At 55.0% G+C, this 23532-nt stretch overlaps 1 protein-coding gene across 2 annotated transcripts in view; it reads right to left on the bottom strand.

Moving 5' to 3' along the window:
• Nucleotides 1-1866: 1866 nt before the first annotated feature.
• HDLBP (high density lipoprotein binding protein) overlaps nt 1867-23532 on the bottom strand; it is a 70938-nt gene continuing 49272 nt past the window's right edge. For both annotated transcript variants that reach the window (XM_047846537.1, XM_047846536.1), the window contains exons 10-28: nt 22376-22480; nt 21926-22004; nt 20153-20292; nt 18628-18732; nt 18402-18515; nt 17337-17423; nt 17040-17171; nt 13516-13734; nt 10778-10999; nt 10468-10686; nt 9528-9666; nt 7900-8054; nt 6959-7063; nt 6645-6779; nt 5546-5689; nt 3378-3563; nt 2789-2905; nt 2447-2575; nt 1867-2331 (exon numbers count right to left, since the gene is read on the bottom strand). In XM_047846537.1, coding sequence (XP_047702493.1) covers nt 2245-2331; nt 2447-2575; nt 2789-2905; nt 3378-3563; nt 5546-5689; nt 6645-6779; nt 6959-7063; nt 7900-8054; nt 9528-9666; nt 10468-10686; nt 10778-10999; nt 13516-13734; nt 17040-17171; nt 17337-17423; nt 18402-18515; nt 18628-18732; nt 20153-20292; nt 21926-22004; nt 22376-22480 — 2619 coding nt within the window. In that variant the 3' untranslated portion in view covers nt 1867-2244. The remainder of the gene's footprint in view (nt 2332-2446; nt 2576-2788; nt 2906-3377; nt 3564-5545; nt 5690-6644; nt 6780-6958; nt 7064-7899; nt 8055-9527; nt 9667-10467; nt 10687-10777; nt 11000-13515; nt 13735-17039; nt 17172-17336; nt 17424-18401; nt 18516-18627; nt 18733-20152; nt 20293-21925; nt 22005-22375; nt 22481-23532) is intronic.

Here is a 23532-nt window from a genome sequence, read left to right on the forward strand (position 1 = left end):
ATAAAATTCCAGTGTCATCCATATTCATAAGCCTTTACACATGTTTGCATATAATCTCCAGATTCCAAAATTAAGGCCAAGGGACGGATCATAGCTATGGAAACACATAATATGGAAGACATTCAACAAAGGAAATGGACACGCACACCCCACCCTGCCCAGGGCTGCCCCAGCAGCAGGGGCGGCCACAGGAGACCAGGCCTGGGCAGGGCCACCAACAGTCTTTACCAGCAACAACCAAAAACAGAGCACGCCAGATCCCAAACACAGTTCAGGGGGAGGGGGGATTCGGATCTACAACGTTTAGCGATAAATGCAGATGTGCAAAAACTTGTGAAAATTTAAAATTTACGTTTGGGGAAGGGCGGGGGACGTCGAAGGATGCCGTAGAAAGGATGCAGGGCAAAGAGGGCTGGGCAGACGCCGAGGGAGCCAGAGGGGCAGGCAGAGGGAAACAAGACGGCCCACGGGAAAGGCTCCAAACCTCATGCAGGTGGAGAGGCGGAGGGGCCCGCCCTTCCCAATCAGGCTCCCCGAGAGGGGAGGGGGTGCCTCCCCTTCCTCCGTCTCCTCACAGGCCTACTCCGGGGACACCCAGGCCGCCTGCTCAGGTGGGTGCTCCCTCCTACCCCCGTGGCTCGCTCCCACAGACGGGCACGCTGGAGGCCGCCGTGGCAGACGGAAAGCTGGCAGGGGCAGCCGAAGGTACACTTGGGTCGAGCAACCCTCAGTCTACTTAGAATTTCAGAGTCTGGAGATGACCGGGCTTGGGCTACCGAGTGGAGAGTGAAGGACGGGGGTGCAGGGGCGGCGCAGGGTGTGCGCCAGACGCGAGCTGGCCCCCAGGAACTCCAGTATCCCGGGTGGGGTGACCCGACAGGGCCCCATCACCTCCGTGCGGGCAGAGGCAGAGATGGGGAGGCCAGGGGGCCGACACAAAGGGCCATCCTCGTTCCCTCACGATGCGACACGCGGGCGCCTCTGTACCGCCCGGGGCCACCTCTCCTCTCCAGAGCTGACCTTCAACAGTCCGCTGGGGGGCAGGGCGGGTTGTGGTCGGGCCAAGGCCCGTGGTCCGACACCCACAGTCACCCAGCACACACCTGAGAAAGAGCGGACCCTCCCTCACCAGCACCGGGTCCTCCGGTCCAGGCCGAGCGACCACCTCTCTCTGCCCCAGGACCACGATGCCTGCCTCTCTGAGACAGCTCCCGGGGGCTCACACGCAGCATCCCAGCGTGCCTCAGAGGACAGCCCGGCTGAGCCCCGGCACCGGCTTCCCGCCCCCAGGGCTGCAGCAGACACGCCACCACCAGAAACATCTACGCCGAGAGGCTGAGCGCCAGGGTGGCACCACCCTAAGCACGAGAGCAGCCACACTGGCTCTGAGGTAGAAAGGAGGACGCTGCACACCTGGCCTGGGGCGAGGGGGCCACAGAGGAGCGGCTAGTCTCTACTGCCACTCTGCGGCCCGCCCCTCTCCCTGTCCCCACGTCTCTCAGGCCACACCGGGCCACCACGACAGCCACGGCTGGCCCAGACGGAGACGCGCGGCCCTGCCTTTGGGGTCTGCTCACCACGCTTGGGGGCGGAGACGCTTGGGTGCTTTCGGACCCCAACACACGTGAGGCCGAGACAGCCCAAGAACCCAGTCACCCTGCTGCCTCTCGGTCCCCTCTGGCTCCGCCACGGCTCTCCTTTGGGCCCAGGCGCTCCCAGTGTGCAAGCCGGGTCTCCCTCACCACCCTGTCTGTGGTCTGGGCCAAGTGGGCTTTATGGCAGCTGGAAGGCGGACTGCATTCTGGAAGGAGGGTCTGGATGGCAGGCAAAGGGAGGAAAGGAGGTGGGAAAGGAAGAGGGCAAACATTTTGGCTTTTATAAAGTCAAGGAAATTTATTTCCTGAGGTCATGACACAGGAAGTAGACTCCGCCACAGCTGTGGAGCTCTCCTAGCGGAGGCCGGAGCCTTACGGACATGCTGGATGAGCCGGGACGCTGACGGGGAAATGTCCAATTACCTCGGTTAGTGTTCACGACAGTGGAGAGCCGTCCCAGAGCGAAGGTGTCAGGGAGCAGATCCTGAGCGCACGCGGGGTGCTGGCGCGCCTGGCTTCGCTGCGAGACCTCGGGGAGGGGGAAGCGTCAGCAATTTATAGAGGCTCCAGCCGCCGGGTCAGATTGAGACAAACCATGTGTTGGTGGGGTTTGGGTCAGCAGGCTGGAGAGATTTCTGCTTTTCGGTCATTATCGCTTGGGGCCCCATGGCAGGGTCTTGGGGGCCACCTGAGCCCCAAAACTGGGAAATTCTTCCGAGCTGCTCATGTCAGGAGCCTGTAGGGGGGAGAGGGCACAGCCTCAGTAAGAGGTCCCGCGTGAGCCGCTTCCCAGCGAGAGGCGAGTGCCGGGGGCGCCCCCACCTCCAATGGCGGGCCTAGCAGTGTCTGACCTTCTCGCTGCTGCTGGCGGTCCAGGGAGCGTCCCGTACCACAAAGCCCTTGGATGGCGCCCTGGACTCCTCGTGGGCTGGCGGCTTCATGTACACCTGCAACGCCTCGCTGTCGACCACGTCAGCCAGCTGTGGGCACAGGTGGGGGCGTCAGCCTGCAGCAGGCACACACGACGACCACGCTTGCCTGGTCTCAAGTGTTTAGGGCTCGCTTAGGGGGACACCCTGCAACCGGCGTGCCTCTGGGAGCGGACGCACATACATGGCCTGGCTGCTGCCCCAGGCCGGTTAGTGGCAGGCAGGGTGCCCCAGGCACAGGCCTGCTGCCCACCCACGACTCACGTATTCCTCCTCTAGGTTGAGAATGTGGTCGATGGCCTCCTCCACGTTCTCTGGGAGCCCCGTCACAGTGACGCAGTTGGGATCTGGGGCCCCACTCTGCGGGAAACGAATGTCCACCTGGAAAGACAGCACACGCGGCCGCTGAGGTGTCTGAGGACACTCCATCTGGAGTCTCTGGACCAAAGGGTCATGGTCATGTGTGGCTGAGAATGGTGGACCTCTAGGGAAGTCTTCCCAAATTAACCTTGTGTCGGGAGCCAAGGTCCTGTATGTCAGAGCTAACACATCACGACGGTACAGGACCGTGCCGCACCGAGGAAACGCCGTCTCCTCCCGGCCAGTGTGGGACGCTGACCGACGGTGTCGCGCGTACGCAGCTGGGACCTCCACATGACCTCAGCAACTCAGGGACGGGCACCAGAGCGTCAGAAGTCTCCCGTTCCAGACCCCAAGGGCGGTCAGCAGCCGAGGCAGGAGACCCGTGGTCCCAGGCGCTCACTCCCCCGACAGCGTGGGACCACACCCCCCGCTGCACCCACCATGCTTCCAGGACTACACGGCACCCTTCGTGGTGGGGCTGGGGACCCACCTTGAATTCATCCATTATTTTGCGGATGGCTTTTCCACGGGCACCAATGATGCGGGCGTGAACACGGTGGTCCAGCGGGACGTCCTCAGAAACCATCTGTTCAAGCTCACCCACGATTTTCAATATAGCGTCCCGGGCGGCTTCTGTATTCTTTTCATACCCTGTGATGGTTATTTGGTCCTGGGGCTAAGAAAGGAGAGCGCAGTCAGAAGAGGGGATGCCCCTAGAGACCCCAGGCTGGGAGCCTCAAGCCAGCAGATGCGGCTCCACGAGGCGGCAAGAGGCAGTGCTGGCGGAGTGAGGCAGGCCTCAGCTTGAGGGGAAACACTGACCCGCTCAGGAGAGAAAGAAGACGGGGGAGACCGCCAGAAGCTGATTTAAAACAGGTCAATGATGCCCATTAGCTCCTGCACCCCCGCCTCCCCCCAGACGTGTACGGGAAAAGAAAGGACACGCGGCCACAGAGACGGCTGCAGGCGAGGAGGGTGCTGCGTCAGGGACCACACAGGGCACGGGGAAGGTCACCTCGGGCCCTGCACCTGGAGGCGGCTCGCTGGAGACAGACCCGCCTGGAGAGAAGGGGCGGGACACTGCGGCTGCACCGCACAGCCCCAGCACGCCCCTGCGCAGGACTTCCCTCCCACAGCACACGTGGACGGGTGACAGCACCACGCGTGCACAGTGCGAGCAGCGCCAACACAGGACTCAAAGCGAAACGACGACAAAAAAGAAGAAAAAAAATCACACACGTAAGCCGTATTCTTTAAGACAAAGGAAAAGTTACACCCACGAAAGAATGGAACAACAGAAAAGGACCAGAGAACAAAAACACCTGGAAACAAAGGAGCGGACACTTCGAGATCTACCCAGAAGGGAAAGAGGCCAGAATGAGCCAGGCGGAAGCAGAGCAGCAGCAGGCCCCACGGTGGCAGTGGAGGGGTGGGGGGCGGCGGGCTGTGCCTAGAACCCGCCTGGCGGAGTCCAGAACCCGCCAGCAGCCGCGAGCGCTGTGCCGAATGCAGACACAGAACAGACTGCAAACGGAAGCATAATTCTCACAGGAAAATGCTGTGTATCAAAATCACATGGCCACCCAATCCTACTTGGCTCTGAAACACTAGCCCGAGTGGTTTGAACCCTAAACGATGACTAAAAAAGTCACGTTTCCTTGGGAAAATTAAAGAAAATAGAAGGTAGTGAAGGTGCGGAGTTTAAAGGAGCTCAATTCTCAGGATTCAACATCAAAAATTAAAGTTAAAGGGACGCCTGGCTGGCTCGGTCAGCAGAGCAGGCAACTCTTGACCTCAGGGTCATGAGTTCAAGCCCCACGTTGGGCATAGAACTCACTGAAACAGAACAAAAATCACAAGTTAGCGTAAGAAAGATCAGGAGCATAAACATGTTTGTTAGAAACGCAGCGGGAACAGAAGGATGCACCCAGGGAAGGTCAGGACCAGGCAGGAGGCGCAGAGGAGAGGTGGGGGCTCCAGAGGGAGCCCTGCAGGCCCGCCTGCCTTTCTGAACTCAGGTTAAGTGCGTGGCTTATAGACTCGGGCTGAGCAGAGGAGGAAGGTGCAGAAACAGGCAGTCTGCCACAGCACGGGAACACGGGGCTGAAAAGGCCAGAGTCTGCAGAGGCATGTTGGGATTTGCTGACCAGAAGGTTCTAGAGAACCATTTCTGGGTGCCTGGCTGTGTACCATGGCCAGAGACGCAGGCAGAGACCAAGGCTCCCACAGTGGGCAGTGCTATGCTGGAAGGGGGCCCTGATGGGAGCGGAGAGGAAGACGGGCTGGGGTGTGATAGGCAGGGGGAGGGTGCCCTCTGAAGGACCGCACCTGTGGGTACAGATGCGAAGAAGGACTCAGCCGGAGCCAAAGCTTGCCTACCACGAACAACCAGGCGGGCGTGGGAGAAATGTTCCGCACTCACGCGGCAGCCAAGCACAGGGAGACCTCGCCCAGCTGGCACAGACCGAGATGGGGCCCCGACGCCCAAGGCAAACTCAGACCCTCAGAGACCTGCCCCTCTGCGCTCCACCCTCCCCGCCCTCCTGGGCAGGCCCTACGCTTGCCCGCTCACGGCTCCCAGGTCAGGGTGAGGGTACGAGAGTCCACCTGCCCCAAAGCGTTCCAGCCACAGAGTCTGACCCGAGCAGGCATTCTTACCTGGTTCCCGTCATCCTTATCGGGAAACTGGATGTTCACGTCATGTTCCAAGCGGATCTGAGTAATCACTGCCCCTTTCCTCCCAATAATTTTGGGATGGTATTTGGGGTCCACAGTGACGCTCAGCTTAAAGCTCCTTAAAGCCTGCAGGTGAGACAAGGGTGGAGTTCGGGCTTGACCTTCACCACGTGCAGCCACATGTCAACCCCACTCTGTCCTCGACCCCAAAGATCTCCTCAGTGACAAAAACAAGATACACTTTCCCGTTAGCCTCTGTGCACTGCCAGCTGGAGGGCTGACCCGGAACGAGTGTGCACACCCCTCCCAAGAGCATCGTTCAGGCGCTGACAAGACTGGCACCGTGCGTGGTGGGCTCTGAGCTGGCTCTCCAGTGAATTTCATGGGGACGTGATGAGGAAGCATGAACACGTCCTGGGGTCTTTAAAGCCTGGGGTATGAAAGCAGGCCAGAAGGAAGAGGGGGCACGAGAGTGCTGAAGGACGGCCGGCCTGGGACATCTACGGCCAGAGGCTAGACCACAGGAACCAGGCTCCAGAGGTCTGCGGACCCTTCGCATCAAGACTCCAGAAAGTCCTCCTCCTCATGGGAAGCCCGTTCCCTACAGAATCTCTAGCAGGGCTTCAGAGCCTGTAACCCCCAGCCTTGCCGTGGGCTTAGGAAGCCCTTCGAATGCCAGCTCTCCAAAGCCGGGAGATGGGTCCCCAAACCTACTCAAAGCAGGACAGCTCCGGAGAGAAGGTCCGCATGGGCCTGCTGACACCCACCCTGGACCACACCACTCACATTCGGGGTTCTTTTCCAGCAATAGCTCCCAGGCCTCTCCAACCTTATACCTTACCTATCGGGTTGGAGACACCACACGTGGCAGGGTTACTTTGAAAAAAAAAAGTGCTAATTAATGGGAAATCTAACTCTGCCCCTGTTACACTGAAGAGAAAAGTGCCATGCTCATAACGCTGTCTGATGGAAGGCTCCCCGGGTGGCCAGGTCCCCCTGCAGCCATGTGGCTGAACCGCCTGCAGTGTGGCCGGGGACCGTGGCTCTGGAGGACACCCCTGTGGGCCCGGCTGACACCCACTCGGTCCTCCTGCTCAGCCTGCAGCTCCTTCACTCGCTCCAGCAGCCCAGCCTTGGCCCGGTCCAGATTCGCGGCGAGGCCAGTGATGGCGATGACGTCAGACTGTAGTTCTGGTGCCGGCACGTGGATGTTCACCTGCAGGGGACACAGATCTGATACAGGCGGGGGTCCCGCACAAGAACCGGGGACGGAGCACTGCTACGGGGCACGACCAGGATGAGGCGCACTGCCGAGGGGCTGAGCCGCCAGGGGCCCATAGGAGGGGGGCTCGCTCCCAACACTGGCTCCTGGGGAAAGACTGCAAATCCCAGTACCTCAAACTCATCCATCATCTTCCGGATCCCGCTCCCCTTCTGCCCGATGATGTACCGGTGAAGGTCAAAGGGGACCTCCACTTCGATGGTGACGGGAACCAGTGCCTGCAGAGAAGACAGGGTCAGGCCTGAGAGCAGCTGGCAGGGAGCCAGTGACCCTGTGAGAATTACAGGGCGCTTCCTGGAGCCTTCTATGATGTTCTGCCTCAACTGAGAACTTCACCCAGACTTTTAACTCAACAGAAAACACAGGAAGAGAATCCAGAATCCAGTTTTAAGGTTAACGCCACCACAGCAAACTTTCTGGCCCTCACCCCAAGCCTATGCCCTTAACCGTGGCAAACCTCTTACAGAAACAAAACAAATCCAGGAAAAACAGAGCAACTGGAGAGAGACCGGTGGGGCTCAGGGACAGAAGCTGGCCTCACTGACATCAGGAACAGACTGTAGCCAAGCCTGTGTGGGTTGCTGGGTTAACAGCGGGGGACATGGGCTCCCCTGCTCTCTCTCTACGCTAGCCCCTGACCACCTCTCCACAACCCCTTCACTTCCACATTCCACTGTTTTTAAGCACCACCTGACACATGACCTGTTTCTGCTTCTTGTCTGTCCACTCCACCTAAGCACTAATCTGCACACCGTGGAACACAGCATTTAGAGCAGCGCCCAACAGGGAGGTGGCTCTCAGGTAGGTGCCCCCCACACAAAAGACTCCTCCTCACAGACCTGAGATGGCAGTGGTTATCACTAGGCCACAGAGGCTACAGATCACGTTGACCCTGCTGTCACTGAAACCTGCCGGTTCCGCATACTTGCCCAGCCCCCAGTGCCGGGCTCTGTGCCCGGGTCCGGTCCAGCACAGCCCGAGGTGCAAGCCAAGGTGCTTGGGGCAGCCCCACCGGGACGAGGTCCAGTCACACACTGCACAAGGGCACACCCACCTCGAGGGCTTCCTTGGCGGCCTCGCACTTTTCCTTCCGGCCAGAGATGATGATGATGTCACATCTCCTTGGGGAGCCAGGGTCGGCGTCTTTGGTGTCCCTCCCGTCTCCAGCATCGTCACCGTTCTCCTGGACTTGCGGCTCCACGCTGTGAACTGGGGAGAAGGGCAGGACAGCTCAGAGTCCTGGCGGGAGAGGCAGGGCAGACCGGCGCCAGCCTGGCTCGCAGCCTGGCCTGGGTGGCAACAAAGGCCCCACAGTGAGGCCGGGAGTGGAGCGCTCTTCCTCGGAGGCTGGAACGTGATGCCCGGTGAGCCCAAAGGGTACGGAGCCTAGAAACTGAGCCACGATGCTGGGACACGGCAGCGAGAGGGACGAGGGAAGCCTCCAGCGGCCTCGTATGTCAGGAGGCAGGCAAGCCTCAAGAGTGAAGGGACACGAACACAGGAGTGGGCTGGCGGGGGACAAGTGTGGACCCAACACAAAAGCAAGGTTCGCGGAGTGGGATGGAACCCAGGAGTCTGTACGACATGAACGCGAGCAAGCGAGTGAGCATCAGGCAGGGCAGTGCCGCACAGACCAGGGTAAGAGGTGGATGCTGCAGAACTGCCGGCACCGGAAAGATGTGACCATCGACCACGAATTCAGCACCAGTACACGGAACGCCAGCTCCGCGGATTCTGGGGGATGTGCCAGTTATCTCTAATGACGTTAAGAAAACATCCTTATTCTTAGGAAGTAGCCACTACAGACAAAGGACGGGTCTGAAAATTACACTCCAATGTCTCAGAAACAACAACTGTGTGTGCATAGGAGAGGAGGTGCAAAACAAAAGAGACTGAATTTCAATAATGAACATATAAAATACGTCTTTATCAGGTACGATGTTCCTTCAAATATACTCCAAACAGCCCATGTTCTAAGGAAACAAGAGCTTCAATGGCCACGAGAAGCTCCAGAGAGGACAGAGATGGGCGGCAGTGGCGGGGGGGGGGGGGGGGGGGGGGAGGACCCAGGAGGCTGCAGGGTCGGTCATCGACCAGACGAGACCAGAGACAGCACAGTGGGCTGCAACCTAGCTGGGAGCCTGGCGTGACCAAGTGAGGTCTGAGACACAGGCAGGATGCTGCTCCCACTGACCCCACAAGCCAGTCACCTCCTGGCTGCCTAACCACCCTGCCCTGCTCCCGGGACACAGGCAGGACCAAGTGACAAGCAGGACATGGAGCTGGGGGAGGAGTGTCACAGAAGGGCAGCCAGTGGCCACCTTTACTGGAGCCGCCTGCCTCACAAGGGACAAGACCCGCCAGGTAGGGGTGCTTGGGGGAGAGGCAGCTGCAGTGGACAGAGTGGGAGCAGCCCGTCACACACATCACTTGGGAATCTGTAAGTAGCCTCAGAACCAAACCCCTGCATCAGAGGCCGCAGCTGCTTTGCCGTCCCTGGCCTTGTCACCCTGCCCGAAGGCCACCTGGTCACCCTGGGACCCGGGTGTTCCAGCAGCACGCCAGCACTGACACACGAGGCAGCACACGTGATGGCCACCTGACGCCCACCCTCCGTAGGGGAGGTCCATTCACACACCCCCTGGCTCCCCACTCAGCACAGAGCTCACCGCTGAGACCCACCTGGGTTCTCCTCTCTGTCTGGGAATTTAATCTGAACGTTATAGTCCCGAGTAATCTGCTGGATTCTAGAACCTTTGGGGCCCATGACAGATCGATGGAACTTCTGGGGTATGGCACACTCTATGGTCACCTGGGCTTCCTGGGGGGGGGGGGGGGTGGGCAGGGGGACACAGCAAGAAAGAAAAAAATAAAGGCAAAGGTTAACTGCTTAGGCTCGACGCGTATTTTCACCAGCTTCCGCTCAATCCTCTACAGAAACCCCCAAATGCACAGATGCACGCCCCCCCCCCACCCCTTTTCCAAGTGCTCAAAGTCCAACAGGGTGGACAGAGGGAGGGTGGGGGCAGGACTGACAGGGAGGCCTCTTCCTGAGACATCTCCCAGTGACTAAGTACTGATGACCTGTCTGTACAAAACGGCACCAGCACTCACTGCTGCCCAGAGCTCGTGTGACCATCTCCTGTCTCCATGCACAGAGCCCCCGCCCCGAGCACAAAGCACGCGGCACTGTTAGCCACTGTCCCTGTAGGGTGACTGCACTAGCCAGGTGATATTCAAATGCTGTGGCTGTGACTCTGTGAGGAGGCATCAGGTTTAATGGTCAGGACAGTACTTCCAAGGCCCCAGCAGGGGAGGGCTGGGAGGAGCCCTGGAGGGGGGGATGAGGCTCTCTAAGGGCTGGTTGAGAAAACCCCACAAGTTTCCATGTGGATTCGCTGACACGCCCTCCCCTGCCATCTCTTTTCTTCCCGTTGGGAAGGAGAGGCAGAGAGAAGGAAGCCGGTTCCTCATACAGATTTCATTTCATAACGTGTTTTTAAAAGCTGCTGCTCAAGGGCAGTGTCCTGCCAAGAGTAAAGCCAGAGAGGCTGAGAGTCCAAGACTGAGAACCAAAGAGCCCCAGCCTGACTGGAGCCCTGCCACCCTCCCAGGCACCTACCAGGTCCTCGATGATCTCCTGAATGCGCTTCTTGGCCGCCTCCACACAGTCCTTGGCGCCCTTGAGGGTGACCTTATCACTCTGCGTGCCAGAACGTGGGAAGCTAACCATCACCCCACCATACTCTTCAGCAATCTCCCGCAAGACCTGGCCTCGCCGGATGACAAAATGGCGGTGGTGCTTGGGGTCCACCAGCATGCAGTCCTCCACCACGTTATCCTGCAGCATTGGAGGAAAGGAAAGGGACAGGACTCGTGTCAACCACGCCAACAGGATGGACAACCAAGGGGCAGCTCCCACTGGGCCTTACCAGGTTCTGAATAAGGGCCTCCAGCTCCTTCTGTGCCTCCCTGACAGCATCCTCCTTCCCAATGATGGTGATCAGGTCCTGATCCTTGTCCTCAGCCGTAGGGAATATGATACGGGCTCCAGTGTTGTCGCGCACCTTGCGTATTTTGCCACCCCCTTTGCCAATGAGGAACTTGTGGTATTCCGGCTTGGCGCGGATGTCAACAGTGAAACTCTTGGTTTGCTGTGGAAAGCAACCGCAGATACATTGGTCTGACGCTACTTGCCTGGTCCCCTGGGCAAGTGAGAAAGAGGGCCTAGAGAACAACAGCGTGGGGCTAATCGAGCCTCACGGAAACTAATGGATGGACTCCCAGACGGGAAGTACTTACATGCCATCTACCATGGCCACAGACACTCAGATAGCCAAGAGCATGTGGATTGAGAGCCCCAGTCCTGCTGCTTCCCCAAACTGACCGAACCCCCGCCAGTGCTCTCCATCTACAGAGGGGACTTGGTGAGTGTGGCCTCGGGGTGCTAGGCAAGTAGGAGGCAACTGCACAGCAAGTAAGCCCACAGCACTCCCGGTCCTCCCAAGTCGAGCAGAATGCTCCCTGTCTAGGCTTTTACCTGCTCTCGCCACAGGGGAGCCCTTCCCAACAGGAAGGCCCCATCTCAATCTCGGAAAGACCGAAGCCAACCAAGGCCCTAGTCTGACACCAAGAAGCCAGGGCTCAGCAAAAGCCCCGACACGACGACCTTGTTGAGGATTCATCTGGAGCACACACTCTGCCTGGCTGACTCAGACCCATACAATGCTTCCCCCTTCTTCCTTGCATCCTGAAACCTGGCTCACAGGCATGAAGAAACACAAGAGGGGGGAAAAAAAAGAGGGTCTACCAGCATGCTAAACAGAGTAACAAACAAGTGAATTTTGTTATCTTTTAAATGCTGGTTTCACAAAACACCCCTGAGAAAATCTTCTACTCTTCAGACAACGACATTGGCAAATAGCACCATTATTAAAAAACCTATGAGCAGGGGTGCCTGGGTGGCTCCGTCAGTTAAGCATCCAACTCACTGTTCGTGAGTTCAAGCCCCACGTCGTGCTCTGTGCAGACAGCTCAGCTCCTGGAACCTGCTTCAGATTCTGTGTCTCCCCACTCTCTGCCCCTCCTACCTCCACCTGCACTCTGTCTCTCAAAAATAAACCAACGTTCAAAAAAAAAAGCTAATGAGCAGATGAGCCCAGCTTAGCAACATGATAAAAGATGACACACTTAAACCAGTGGGGTCACCCAAAAACACAAGGTCGGTTAAACATTAAAACAAACAAAAAACAACCACTAGGGGCACATGGGTGGCTCAGTGGGTTAAGCATTGACTCTTGATTTTGGCTACAGTAGTGACCTCACAGTTCATGAGCTCAAGCCCTGTGTGGGGCTTTCCACTGACAGTACAAAGCCTGCTTGGGATTCTCTCTCCCTCTCTCACTGTTTCCTCTCCCCCCAAATAAATAAACACTAAAAAAAAAAAAAAAAAAAAAAAAAAAGCAAAAAGCTAACCAAAAAAATCTAATACATATGCTTAAAAAACGAAAAACCATGCTACCATGTCAACAGAGGCAGAAAAATCTTCCTACAAAACCCAACACCTGTTCCCGCAACAACTCTGAGCAAATCGGTAACAGACGGGAACTTCCTCAACCTGATAAAGAGCAACTTTGGAAGACAATGTAACTCCCACTTCATGGTGAAGGACTGAGCACTTTCCCCAAAGGCTGCCAACAAGGCAAGGCTGTCTGCCCTCCCCACTGCTACGCAACGCCATACTGGAGGCCCGCGTGGCGCATAGGACAAGACCTACGGGCGTACAGATCAGAAAGAAACCCAACTGTCTACGCAAAGACAACATGTTCTACACATAAAACTCACAAAAAAAGCTACTAATACTAGTAACTGAACTTTAAAGCAGATGCACAAAACAAAGCCACTACAAAAAAAAAAAAAAACATATTTCAATACATGACACTAGCTGGAATTTGACACTGATTTAATTAACAACAATGCTACAAAGCAAAATAGTGAGGATATGAATTGAACAAAACACGAAGGAGAACCACATGCTGGACATAACAAAACACCAATTAAAAATCAAAGACTTAAAACAGACTGGAAGACTGAATTCCCGGGAGGTCAGTTCTCCCCAATTTGGTCTACAGATTCAACACAGTCTCAGTCAAAATCTAAGCAGGATTTTCCCCTAGAAATTGGTAAGCAGTTTCCAAATGCAGAATGGCAAAGATCTAGAACAGCTAAAGTGGTTCTACAAAAGCACAAAGCTAAAGGGCTCTCCCAGCCCCCCCGACCCTATGGTGTCACTGAGATGCACAGAGTCCAGCAACAGACCCACACGTGGGTTTTGACAAAGGGGCAAAGGTGATTCAATGCAGAGTTTAAGGTGATGGCCAAAACATTTTCACTGCAGTGGTGGTCATGTCAGTGTGTGTATGCTCGTCAAAACTCAGAAAAGTGGATTTTATGGTCTATGAATCCTACTTTAAAAAGCCAATACGCCAAGCCGCAACTTTTCTACATCGTACAGGTAGGCATTCGACCTGCCAAGGCCCTTCGTTCAGCAATGGCAAAATCAGAGACATAAAGGTGTAATGAAGCAGTTTTCTGACCTGCCACAAAAACAGGGCAAGGATTTCTAGCAAGGGACAGACACGGCACCATCACTCCTGGGCGTGGGGCTCACCTTCTCCTCTGCCAGGTGCAGGAGCTGCTTCTTGGCCTTCTCCACATCCGAGGCCGGGCCCCTGATGACAACTGTGTCACTCCCCGAGCCCTCCACAGGGAAGTGGATGTGCACCCCGCCGCACTCCTCCATGATGGAGCGGATCAGGCGGCCCTTCGTGCCGATGAGGGAGTTGTGCAGCCTGGCGGGGATGGAGACCTCCACTTCGGCAATGTTGGCCTGGAATCACACACAGTCCGTGAGGTGTGGGACACAGGACGGCACGCCCGCCGCCCAGGGACCCGGAGCCTGTGTGCATGAGTGGGTACATGAATATGGGTGTGGGATGGGGCGGGGGCAGTGGCTCACACAATGTGGAAGGGAAGCCTCCGGGTTACACCGTCAAAACAGTGCTTTCCTCCTTTGGTTCTCTTGGTGCCCAAGCAGAGATACACCGATATCCCCGCGGGTCAGCACCTATCCTGCCTCTAGTCAAGGTGACACAAGGACCAGGTTTACCTCCCACAAGGACACAATGGTGTTCAAGACACTGGAGACAGGGAGGAAGGAAGGTGAGCCTGCTGACTGCCCCCTGGCCAAGTCCCAGCGTCAAGGACACAGGGTCGACAGGTCAGAGCCTGAGGGGAGGGAGCAGCGTGGAGGCAGAAGCCCCCGTGAACTGGACATTGCTCCCATACTGACGTGCGGAGGGAAATGGCCGAGGCTTGGGAAAGAGCCCCGGATCACTAGAGGGAGCAAACCACAGCACACAGCACTGTCCACATGCCAGGACGTGGGCACAGGAAGGCCTCACTTCAGTAGTGGGAAGTAACGCCCCAGACTAGGCACTGCTGTGACGCCACCTCATGTGTCTCAAGAGCAAGTCCACAAAGGAGCAAAGTATTTCAAAGCGCCTTAACGAAGCTGAAAGACACTTACAGGAATGCAAAACTATCCAGCATCCACCAAAGGAAACCTCCTAACTTCTGGCATCCAATGAAAAAATAGCAGATAAGCAAAGAAACCGGAGAAAACTACCTCACTGAGAAAAGCACAGACAACAGCCCAGAAATGACACAGACACTAGAACCAGTGGGTTGAGGGGCGCCCGGGTGGTTCCGCTGAGCATCCCGCTGTGGATTTCAGCTCAGGTCGTGACTTCACAGTCCTGATATCGAGTCCCACATTGGGCTCCACGCTGGGCAGTGGAGCCTGCCTGGGATTCTCGCTCTCTCCCTCTGCATCCACACCTCAGATTAAAAAAAAAAAACCATAGAAAAAAGAAGAACCAGAGGAGACCGATAACACTACAACAGGCATTTTCACGACCCTGCATATGGTCAAAAAGGCAAAGAAAGACTGAAGGTGTCAATGTAAAACCTCCAATATTCCAACTGAACCCCTACAGGTGAAAATGTCCAAAATGACAAATACACTAGGTGGGATACAGACAGATTACACACTGCAGAAAATTAATAAATTTAAAGAAACTAATGGAGGAAAAAACACCACTTCACCTTTCCACTCAAATAAATAGCGTACCAATGAACCATAGGACAATCTGGCTGCCTATCACCAGGTAACTGGAGTCCCTGAAGGGGAGGACAGAAAAAAAATATTCAGAAATAGTGACCCCAATTTTTCCAAATTTGATGACAATGCTAAACTCACGTATCCAAGAAAGCTCAATGAACTCCAAGACACGCGAGGAAAAGGACCCCCAGACATGTCGTATGTCGCTCAAAGCCTACGAGACACTCCTAAAAACAAGAGTCAAAGAACGTGTGTGGAGGAGCAAAGTAAAGGAGGACCTCAGACGTGTCCTCACAGACACTGTGGGAGGTGCCAAAACAGAGTCAGGTGCAGAAAGAAAACCTCCAAGCCAAGGTTGCAGAGCCCCCGGAGGCCCACCCTGCCACTGGGGCAGCCTCCTGGAAAGACGGGCTGGCACTTTCTTACAAAACTAAACACGTTCTTGCCACATGACCCACGTTAATACTAAGGGAAAGAAGCCAATGTGCAAACAAGAAGGTGCCGCGGGGCCACAACGCAGACCAGGGAGGCCGGGCAGCAGCGCTGGGACGCGGGATTCTCAGCACCTCCAGCGACACTGCCATAGCACGAAGTGACCCGGAGGAAGCGCACGTGGAACGTGTGCCCGGACAACTCTGAAACAACCACTAAAGTAAAAACTATAATATCCAGTAAGCCATAAAGGGAGATCAAAGGAAAAACAAAGTTCTATTAAATCCAAAAGCAGGCAGAAAAAGAGGACAAAGACGGGACACACAGAGAACAAGTTCAAGGCGGTGGACTGAAACGGAACCGCACAGAACAATCACATCAGGGGTGACCAAGGGCTGTGGAGGGCCAAAGGAACTTGTTTATGGGGACAGTTTGTTTGGGAAGATGGAAAGTTCTGGAGACTCATGGTGGTCATGGCTGCACAACAAGTGTGAATGCACTTAATGTCCTGGGGCTGTACACTAAGATGGCAAATCTTGTTTACATGAATTTTAACAGAATTTTAAAATTAAAAAAATTCACATTTCCTCACACTTACTAAAAATATGGATTAAAACATGGATTAAAACAGGATATCTACAATTACTAATGTAATTAGGTACAATTAAAAGGCAGAGATGGTCAAATTGAGTAAAAAAAAAAAAAAAGCAAACTGCTTAAGAGAAACCTACTTTAACGAGAAAAAGATTTCAGAGCAAAGACTACTACCAGGGTAAAGGAAGATGATCCTAGAATGACACAAATTACAGGCATCAGGAATGCAAAAGAGACCACCACAGTGAAAACACACTATGGGAATACTATGCAAAATTCTACACTAAAAAATTTGACGACTTATTAGATAAAAAACCCCTTCAAAGAAAAACTACAGGTCTCAGACCAACAGGAAAATCATCAGTGCATACAATGACAGTATTGCGCGGCCATTAAACAAAACAAGGTGCTGACACAGAGCAACACGGATGCTCGCTCGAGGTGAGAGCAGCTGGAGATGGGGGAGCAGACGCCAGGATTTCTTTTAGACAAAGATGCAGGAAACCCACTCTAATCCCCTGTGGCCGAAAGCAGATCAAGGGGATGGCCAGGCAGAGTAGGGGGCGGGGGCTGGCACGAAAGAGGGAGGGACTGAAAAGGAGCAGGAGGACATTTCTGGGGTGCCGGACACGCTCGGCATCCTGACTACGGAAAGGATTCCATGGATGTACACGTGTCATAACTCACCAAAGCGCACACTTTAAACATGCAGTTTTTTACACGTTAACTTTTCAGAAATTGAAAAAAATTATTGTACTGCCTTCACGACCTGATTTCCAAGCACTCAAGTCCAGTGCTACCGCTCAGACCAGCGGGGCACACCGCCACAGCCAGGCGGCGGGTGGCCGCTCGGAGGCCAGCACTGCTGCGGGGAGGGCCGGCCTGCCTGACCCCGCGTGCCTGAACAGCAGGCTAGCGCCGTGGGGGCTGCTGAGACAGGACCACAGGGAGCCTGGCTAGCGTCCTGTCACAAAACACCCCATTACCAGGTCTTTCTGGATGGACAGGATGCGGCTCCGGGCAGCCTCACAGTTGGCTCGCTTGCCTGTGATGACAATGGTCTCTGAATTGCTATTCTCTGCTGGAAGGTCGATCTTTGTGTTGCTTTCTTCTCGGATCTACAAGCAGATGGGACACCATGAAAAGCGGACGTCCCAGTTGAGACAGCTGGAGCCCAGGGCTGGAAAGGAAGGCTCCCTCCTTCAAAGCTCAGCCGGAATGGCAGAGGGCTCTGGGGGTAGGCTGAGGAGAGCCAAGGTTCAGGGGACAAACTGGCTGGTCACCTTTTTAATGTTTGCGCCTCCTTTCCCAATGATGTTCTTGTGAAATTGTTTGAAGATCGGAACAGAAATTGAGTAACTATTTTCCACCTTAGAGACAAAAGGAGTGGCACAATTAGCCAGCATACTGGAGTGAGGTATCCCATCATCCATGAAAGAGTATGAAATGACAGGTCTCATTATGGGAAAACACACACTTGGATCCTCCTGGTCTCCGGCTATCTGACCTCTGACCTTCAGAGGCTTGTCACAAGAATGGGGGATAACTTACTCAGCAATTAGCTAACTGGGCAAACCACAGTTAACTGATGCAAAGCCACCTTTATAAAAAGTGGCTCGCAATACAACCTGCCATCTGTTCGATGCAAGTTCCACAATCCAGAAGCAACGGAGTGTGCCAAGTGTCCTCAACCGACACTCTGGGTACGAGGGGGTTCTGGCCACCTCCAGGACCAGAGCTGGCCGAGGGCCAGTGGAGACCAGGACACCAGGCTGGGAGAAGTAAGCCCAGAGCACACCTCAAGGTGACACACAGACCCTGCCACTCTTGGGAACCCCACCACTCCAGGGCAGCGTGAATGTGCTCAGGGCTGGGAGAGCCCCCGTCAGTGATTGAGGCAGCTGTCCGCTTGGTCCAAGCCCCGTGAAGGACCACAGAAAGCATGAGCCCACCTGGAGTCCTCCCGTCAATAACGACCCTCGGCACTTTCCAAACTACCTGTTCCCATTCCAGCTCTCAAGAAGGTAACAAATCAGTAACTGACTCCCCACACTATCTGCGTACATCCCGCTCCTTACCAGATGGCACACGTTATCTAGATACCCCAAGACCCCTCCAGGACACAAGGAACCTGGCACCCCACTTTAATTCCACGCAACACTGAGGCCCTAACAATTTCTGCCAGTCTAAGCACACGGGGTTACCAGGGACGGCATCACTATGGAGACGGCAGACCAATCCAGGGTCCAAGTGTGCTCTCCAAGCAGAGGTACTGATGGGACAAGTCCCCCAGGCCTCTCCACCACCGGTAACATTGTATCACAACCAAGGAGGGAAAACACCCCTACCAGGTCTGCCACCATCTTCTGCATGTATTTGGTGCATTTTTCCACCTCATTCTTGGGCCCTCTGAGTTGGACGATATCACTCTTTTGTGCTGGGTCTGGAAAGTTGATGATAACCTGGGACAAATCACCACAAATGCAAGTTCAGTTATTGGTAATGACCGGATTCCACAACAGTGCCAATCAATCCCTCCTAGAGGACTCAAGAATGCCTCTGGGAAACCCTTACCTCTGGGAATTTGTCACGAATTTCACGGATCCGTTCACCCTTCTGGCCAATGATGGTGCGATGGAATCTCTGCTCAATGATCAGATCCTTGGTACGCTCGTTTTCCTAAAAACACGGTTTGAGGAGATGATGTTAACAGCAGGAGGCCCCCCGGGGGCCTGGGGAGCTCCACACAGCCTCGTAGCACCACAGGGAGTCGGCAGCCAGCAGAGTGCCCTGGAGAGGACACCCACTCTCTCTAAAAACATGGGCTGAGTGTCATTTTCCTGAATGAAGTACGATTCCACAGCAGAGTTCAGGATCCCTCAACCAGAAGTGCCAGTGCAGTGGCCTCAATCCATGGGGATGAGAACAAGAGACCATGAGGCACAACGCCCTGCAGGCAGTGATCCTTCCAGAACACAGTGTGGTTCAACCACTGCCACACGTGGATAATTAAGAAAGGTTCAACACCAGGCAATAAACCTGCATGGTTCTGGTTCTCACCTACCCCAGCATCTCACTAAAACACCAAAGAATACAAAAGAATAAACAGAGGTAGGATAAAGAAAAAATACTAGCAGCTAACCATTCAAAATCTTGGGGGAGATTCTGGATCAGACTGGCACCAGGCTGACAGAGAAACACGGGTTCAGTAATCCCACAGAAGTACCAGATACCCCAGACCAAGGGACCCCCCCCCCCCCCCCCACCCCGGGCAACAAGAGAGCTGGCTGAGTAAGGGAAGAGCTGGAACCCTCTGCTGAGCTGTGAGCTCAGGGATGGCCAGAGAATGGCAGGAGGCCGCATGTGTCGGCTTGCAGCTGAGGAAAAGGAAAGGCCTACTGCCCAAAGGGGGCCTTGAGGGCAGGCTCCAGGCCTGGGCACCAGAGCCAGGAAGTGACAGGGTGAAACCGACATGCAGCTCACTCCCTATCCCGATGAGGCACGCACACTGCCCTGCCCGAGGCTTCCTGACGTTCTGCACGTGTTTACGCTGAACCGTAAACTCTCACTCAGCACGTGCCTCCTCTGGATACTGAAAGGCATCCCAGTGACGCTTCTGTGCAGCCCAAACCAACAATCACAGCTGCATGGCTATCTGCCTACGAATCACACAATCAAGATAGACACACCAGCGCTGACAGCTTAGACAGGGGAATGCAGAACTTCAGTCTGGCAGCAGGAACAAGCCCCGCCAACCTTTAGAGTTGCAGATAACCACACAGCAGGAATTTTCAACCTTGGCTGCACATGGGAGTCACCTGGGTGCTTCTAAGAATCCAGAAAATCCATCACAGTCCCTGGAGTCAGTACTCAAAGCATCCCAGACTCCGGGGTTTCCCCAAGGCCAAAAGCCCTGCTGCAGAGCCCCAGTGCCTCCAGCACAGCACCTGGGCCCCTGCAGGTCAGAGCCACTCCTAAATGGAGCGAGTCCCATTCTCCAGGACCACACATGAAAACAGAGGCACAGAGGGTACCCTGCAGAGTCACCCAGCAGGCACAGGCGCACCCCTCCCCAGCAGGGCCTGGTCGTAGGTCTCACCATCCGAGAGGCAAGCTCCAGCAGCTCCCGCTTGGCCTGCTGCACACCCTGCGGGTCCCCCTCGATACGGATCAGGTTGCTCTTCTCACTGTCAGGAGGGATGCGCACGGACACCTTGTACTGGTCTTTGATTCTGTTTACTTAATAATACAACAAGAAACACGTTTTAGACTCAGAATCTATTATGTTCCACTAGTGATTAACCACCTAGCAGAACAGGACTAAAGCCCCCACTCACTGGTCACCCAACAAGTAAAGGGGGTGATTAAGCCTTCAGTGCAAGACTCTCCATTCTCTCAAATGTGTTGGGTATGGTCTTTACCTAGACGGACCATGCAGGTGTCACCCTGAGGATGTCACGTGACGGACAGCTGGGGCCTCTCAGTGGATGAGGTTTCCCTGGCCTGGGCTATGGCTGGGGCTTTAGAATACTTAAAAGATCCCAGGGGTTTCTAAGGTGGAAGCAAGTTTGGGAACCGAACCACTGTGTTCTCACGTCATAAAATTACTCTCAAAAAAACAAAAATAACCGAAGGGCACCTCCCAATGACCACCTGAGGGCTCCACGGAGGTCAGGCTGCTGCCCAGAGAGACCCCACCATCAGCTGGGATCCAAATCAAGACTTCACTTCTTTGCCAAACAAGTTGAGTTGAAAACCCTCTGTCATCTTCTTTGAACAGAGACCCAAGCCCCCACACCCTGGAGAGACCTTATCCCAAGAAACAAGGCCTGCATTTTGCCCAAGCTCCTTAGGGGTCACAGAGGAGGGCTGTGAGCACACACAGAGGCAGCCAGGACATGTGCTATTCCAGGGTGAAACCACGTAGGACAACCAGAGCCAAGGACTCAGAAGCCAGGTGGGAGGTTTCAGATCGTGAAAGAAAAGGAGGGGAGAAACAGAAGCAGAAAGCGAAGAGAATTAACCTGAACCGCACTGGGGGCCCCACACTCCTGGGGAGCAGACACCGGCAATTTGTGTCAGAGCTACGAGTTCTTACGTTAAGACACCCCCGAGTTCATCCACACACACACAAACAAATCGAGTTACAGCGTGCGCGAGGCTTCGGCAGTATGTGCAAGGAAGCTCCATCAGGAGGTGTTCTGTGTCTGTGGACTCTCGCTGGTGTTTAAAATACCCCAGAACACAAGACTGACACCAAACACGGCACAGCTGACGAGCTCACGTTACTATGAACAAAAACTGGACCGTATCAGGCAAAAACCAAAGAGGACACACTCACAGGGCATCCTGTCTACACGGCTGGGGTCCCTACAACCTAGGGATGGACCCAGGCTGGGATGTGTGCTGCCCTCTCACCTCCTACTACAGAGGAAACATAGGGACAAGGAAAGCACTGTAATGTGTTGGGTGGCCTCACACTAAACCAGGCCAAGGAGTGGGTTTTAGAAAACATCCTTCATTTGGGCACAGCCCTCACTCAACACACTTCTGAGGAACCACACTTGCGCTCCTGATCAGACAGAGCTCACCTGGGCTGCCGTGATATCGCTTGCCCAAAAGAACCCCTCCCTGTGCCCGTGAGCCCAGACATTTCCTGCTCCTTGGGGAGCCCTGCTAGGCACCCATTCGGTAGTGACTAGAAAACCAGTGATGTTACCCCATCAGGCTCGGCAGTCCTTCACCGTGACCTCCGACCAGGATGGTCATGGTTACCTCCAGACCAACCACAGCCCGAGGAGAAGAGGAGTTCGAAGCTGTGTGACCCAGCCTCAACCCCAGCACCACCCCCGGCGCCATCAGCCGCACTCACTGTTGGCCCCGCTCTTCCCGATGAGGTGCCTGTGGAACTTGTGGTCCACGTTGATCTCCACATAGTCCATCCGGGTAATCTGCAGGAGGAGCACAGAATGGGTCCGGAGACAAACTCTTGAGGCCACGGGATGAGCCACAGTCTCAGACACCAGCAAGAACCAAAGTCCAAAAGCCGGTAGCTTTTGCCATGTTTTGTCACTCTACTGTCGGGCATTGTTCCAAGACTGTCCTTCCGGCCCACTTTAAAGACCCTTCTTCAAAACAAAGTCTCCTCCATCCATGAACCTCCTGGACTTGGCCAGGTTCTAACCGCTTCAGAACCTGTTACTCGCCCTGGGCTACCCCTGGGTAGCCAGGCCCACCCACGTGATGTCTGACTGGCAAGCGAGGACATTCCAACCACGGCCCTACTTCACCAGCACCCACAATGTGCAGGGGGGCACCTTACCAGGTCTTTGACCATGGCTTCAATCTGTTCCTGGGCCACGTTTACATCCTCTGTGGGGCCTTCCAGAGTGATCTTGTCCTCACCTTCTGTGAACTCGATGTGAACCTACCACATCAAAACGAGGAAAGAGATGGCCAAGACGGCACGGCACAGCGGCAGTGCCCTGAGAACCTGCGAGTGCTTTCCTGAGGCAGCGGCCAACCCCACCTGCTTCATATAAACGCATGTCCAGAGACACCACAGGCGGCTGAAGAGGGCAGCTGGGGGACACCCATTATCTCGGTACTACCGTGATCTAATCATCTTTGCTTCAGTAAATGTGGGAACTGTAAAATCCTCCACAATATGCCTACCACCCAAACCACAGACCTAGAGCCCCTCAACACCACTTTCCCCACTGTTTCGCTGTGGCGCTTTCCCTGTTACAGGCCTACTCCTCTTCGCTTACACAAAGAATGAGACATGAGACAAGTACTGGGGCACCTGGGTGACTCAGTCGGTTGAGTGTCCGACTTCAGCTCAGGTCATGATCTCACGGCTCTTCAGTTCGAGCCCCGCGTGGGGCTCTGTGCTGACAGCTCGGAGCCTGGAACCTGCTTCGGATTCTGGGTCTCCCTCTCTCTCTGCCCCTCGCCCACTACATTCTGTCTGTTTCTCTCTCTCAAAAATAAACATTAAAAACATTTTTTTAAAAAAGTCAAACAATGAGGACAAGCTTTAGGGAGGAAATCTGAGCCCATGGAGAGCTGCCTGAAGGTGGTCCACAGGCAAGGCCAGCCCTGTCCCCGCTTACGACACATCAGGCAAGAAGGCAATGTGTGACAAGGGCGTTAAGGGAGAGTGGCCCCAGGAAGCAGCTGCATTTGTGTGAACCAGGACCCTGAGCCTAAGGGAAACATGAAGAAGTCAACTGGAAACCCGCTGTGAGTCGGAGGGGGGTACGAAGGATGTGCTCCCGCGCAAGTCAGCCGGGGTAAGTCCACGGGGAGCTGTGGTCCCCTCCGGAAGACCAGGAAGACGTCAAGGACGGAAGTGTAAAGCATGAAAAGGCTGTAACACCGCACTTCAAACAAACGGCGCACGTGTGCTCTTCCAAATTTACAGACATAACCACCGTGAAGTTACTACGCCCTAATACATGAGATCTTTCCTAAGGT

Source organism: Prionailurus viverrinus, unplaced genomic scaffold, assembly GCF_022837055.1.
Source record: "Prionailurus viverrinus isolate Anna unplaced genomic scaffold, UM_Priviv_1.0 scaffold_39, whole genome shotgun sequence".
NCBI lineage: Eukaryota > Metazoa > Chordata > Mammalia > Carnivora > Felidae > Prionailurus > Prionailurus viverrinus.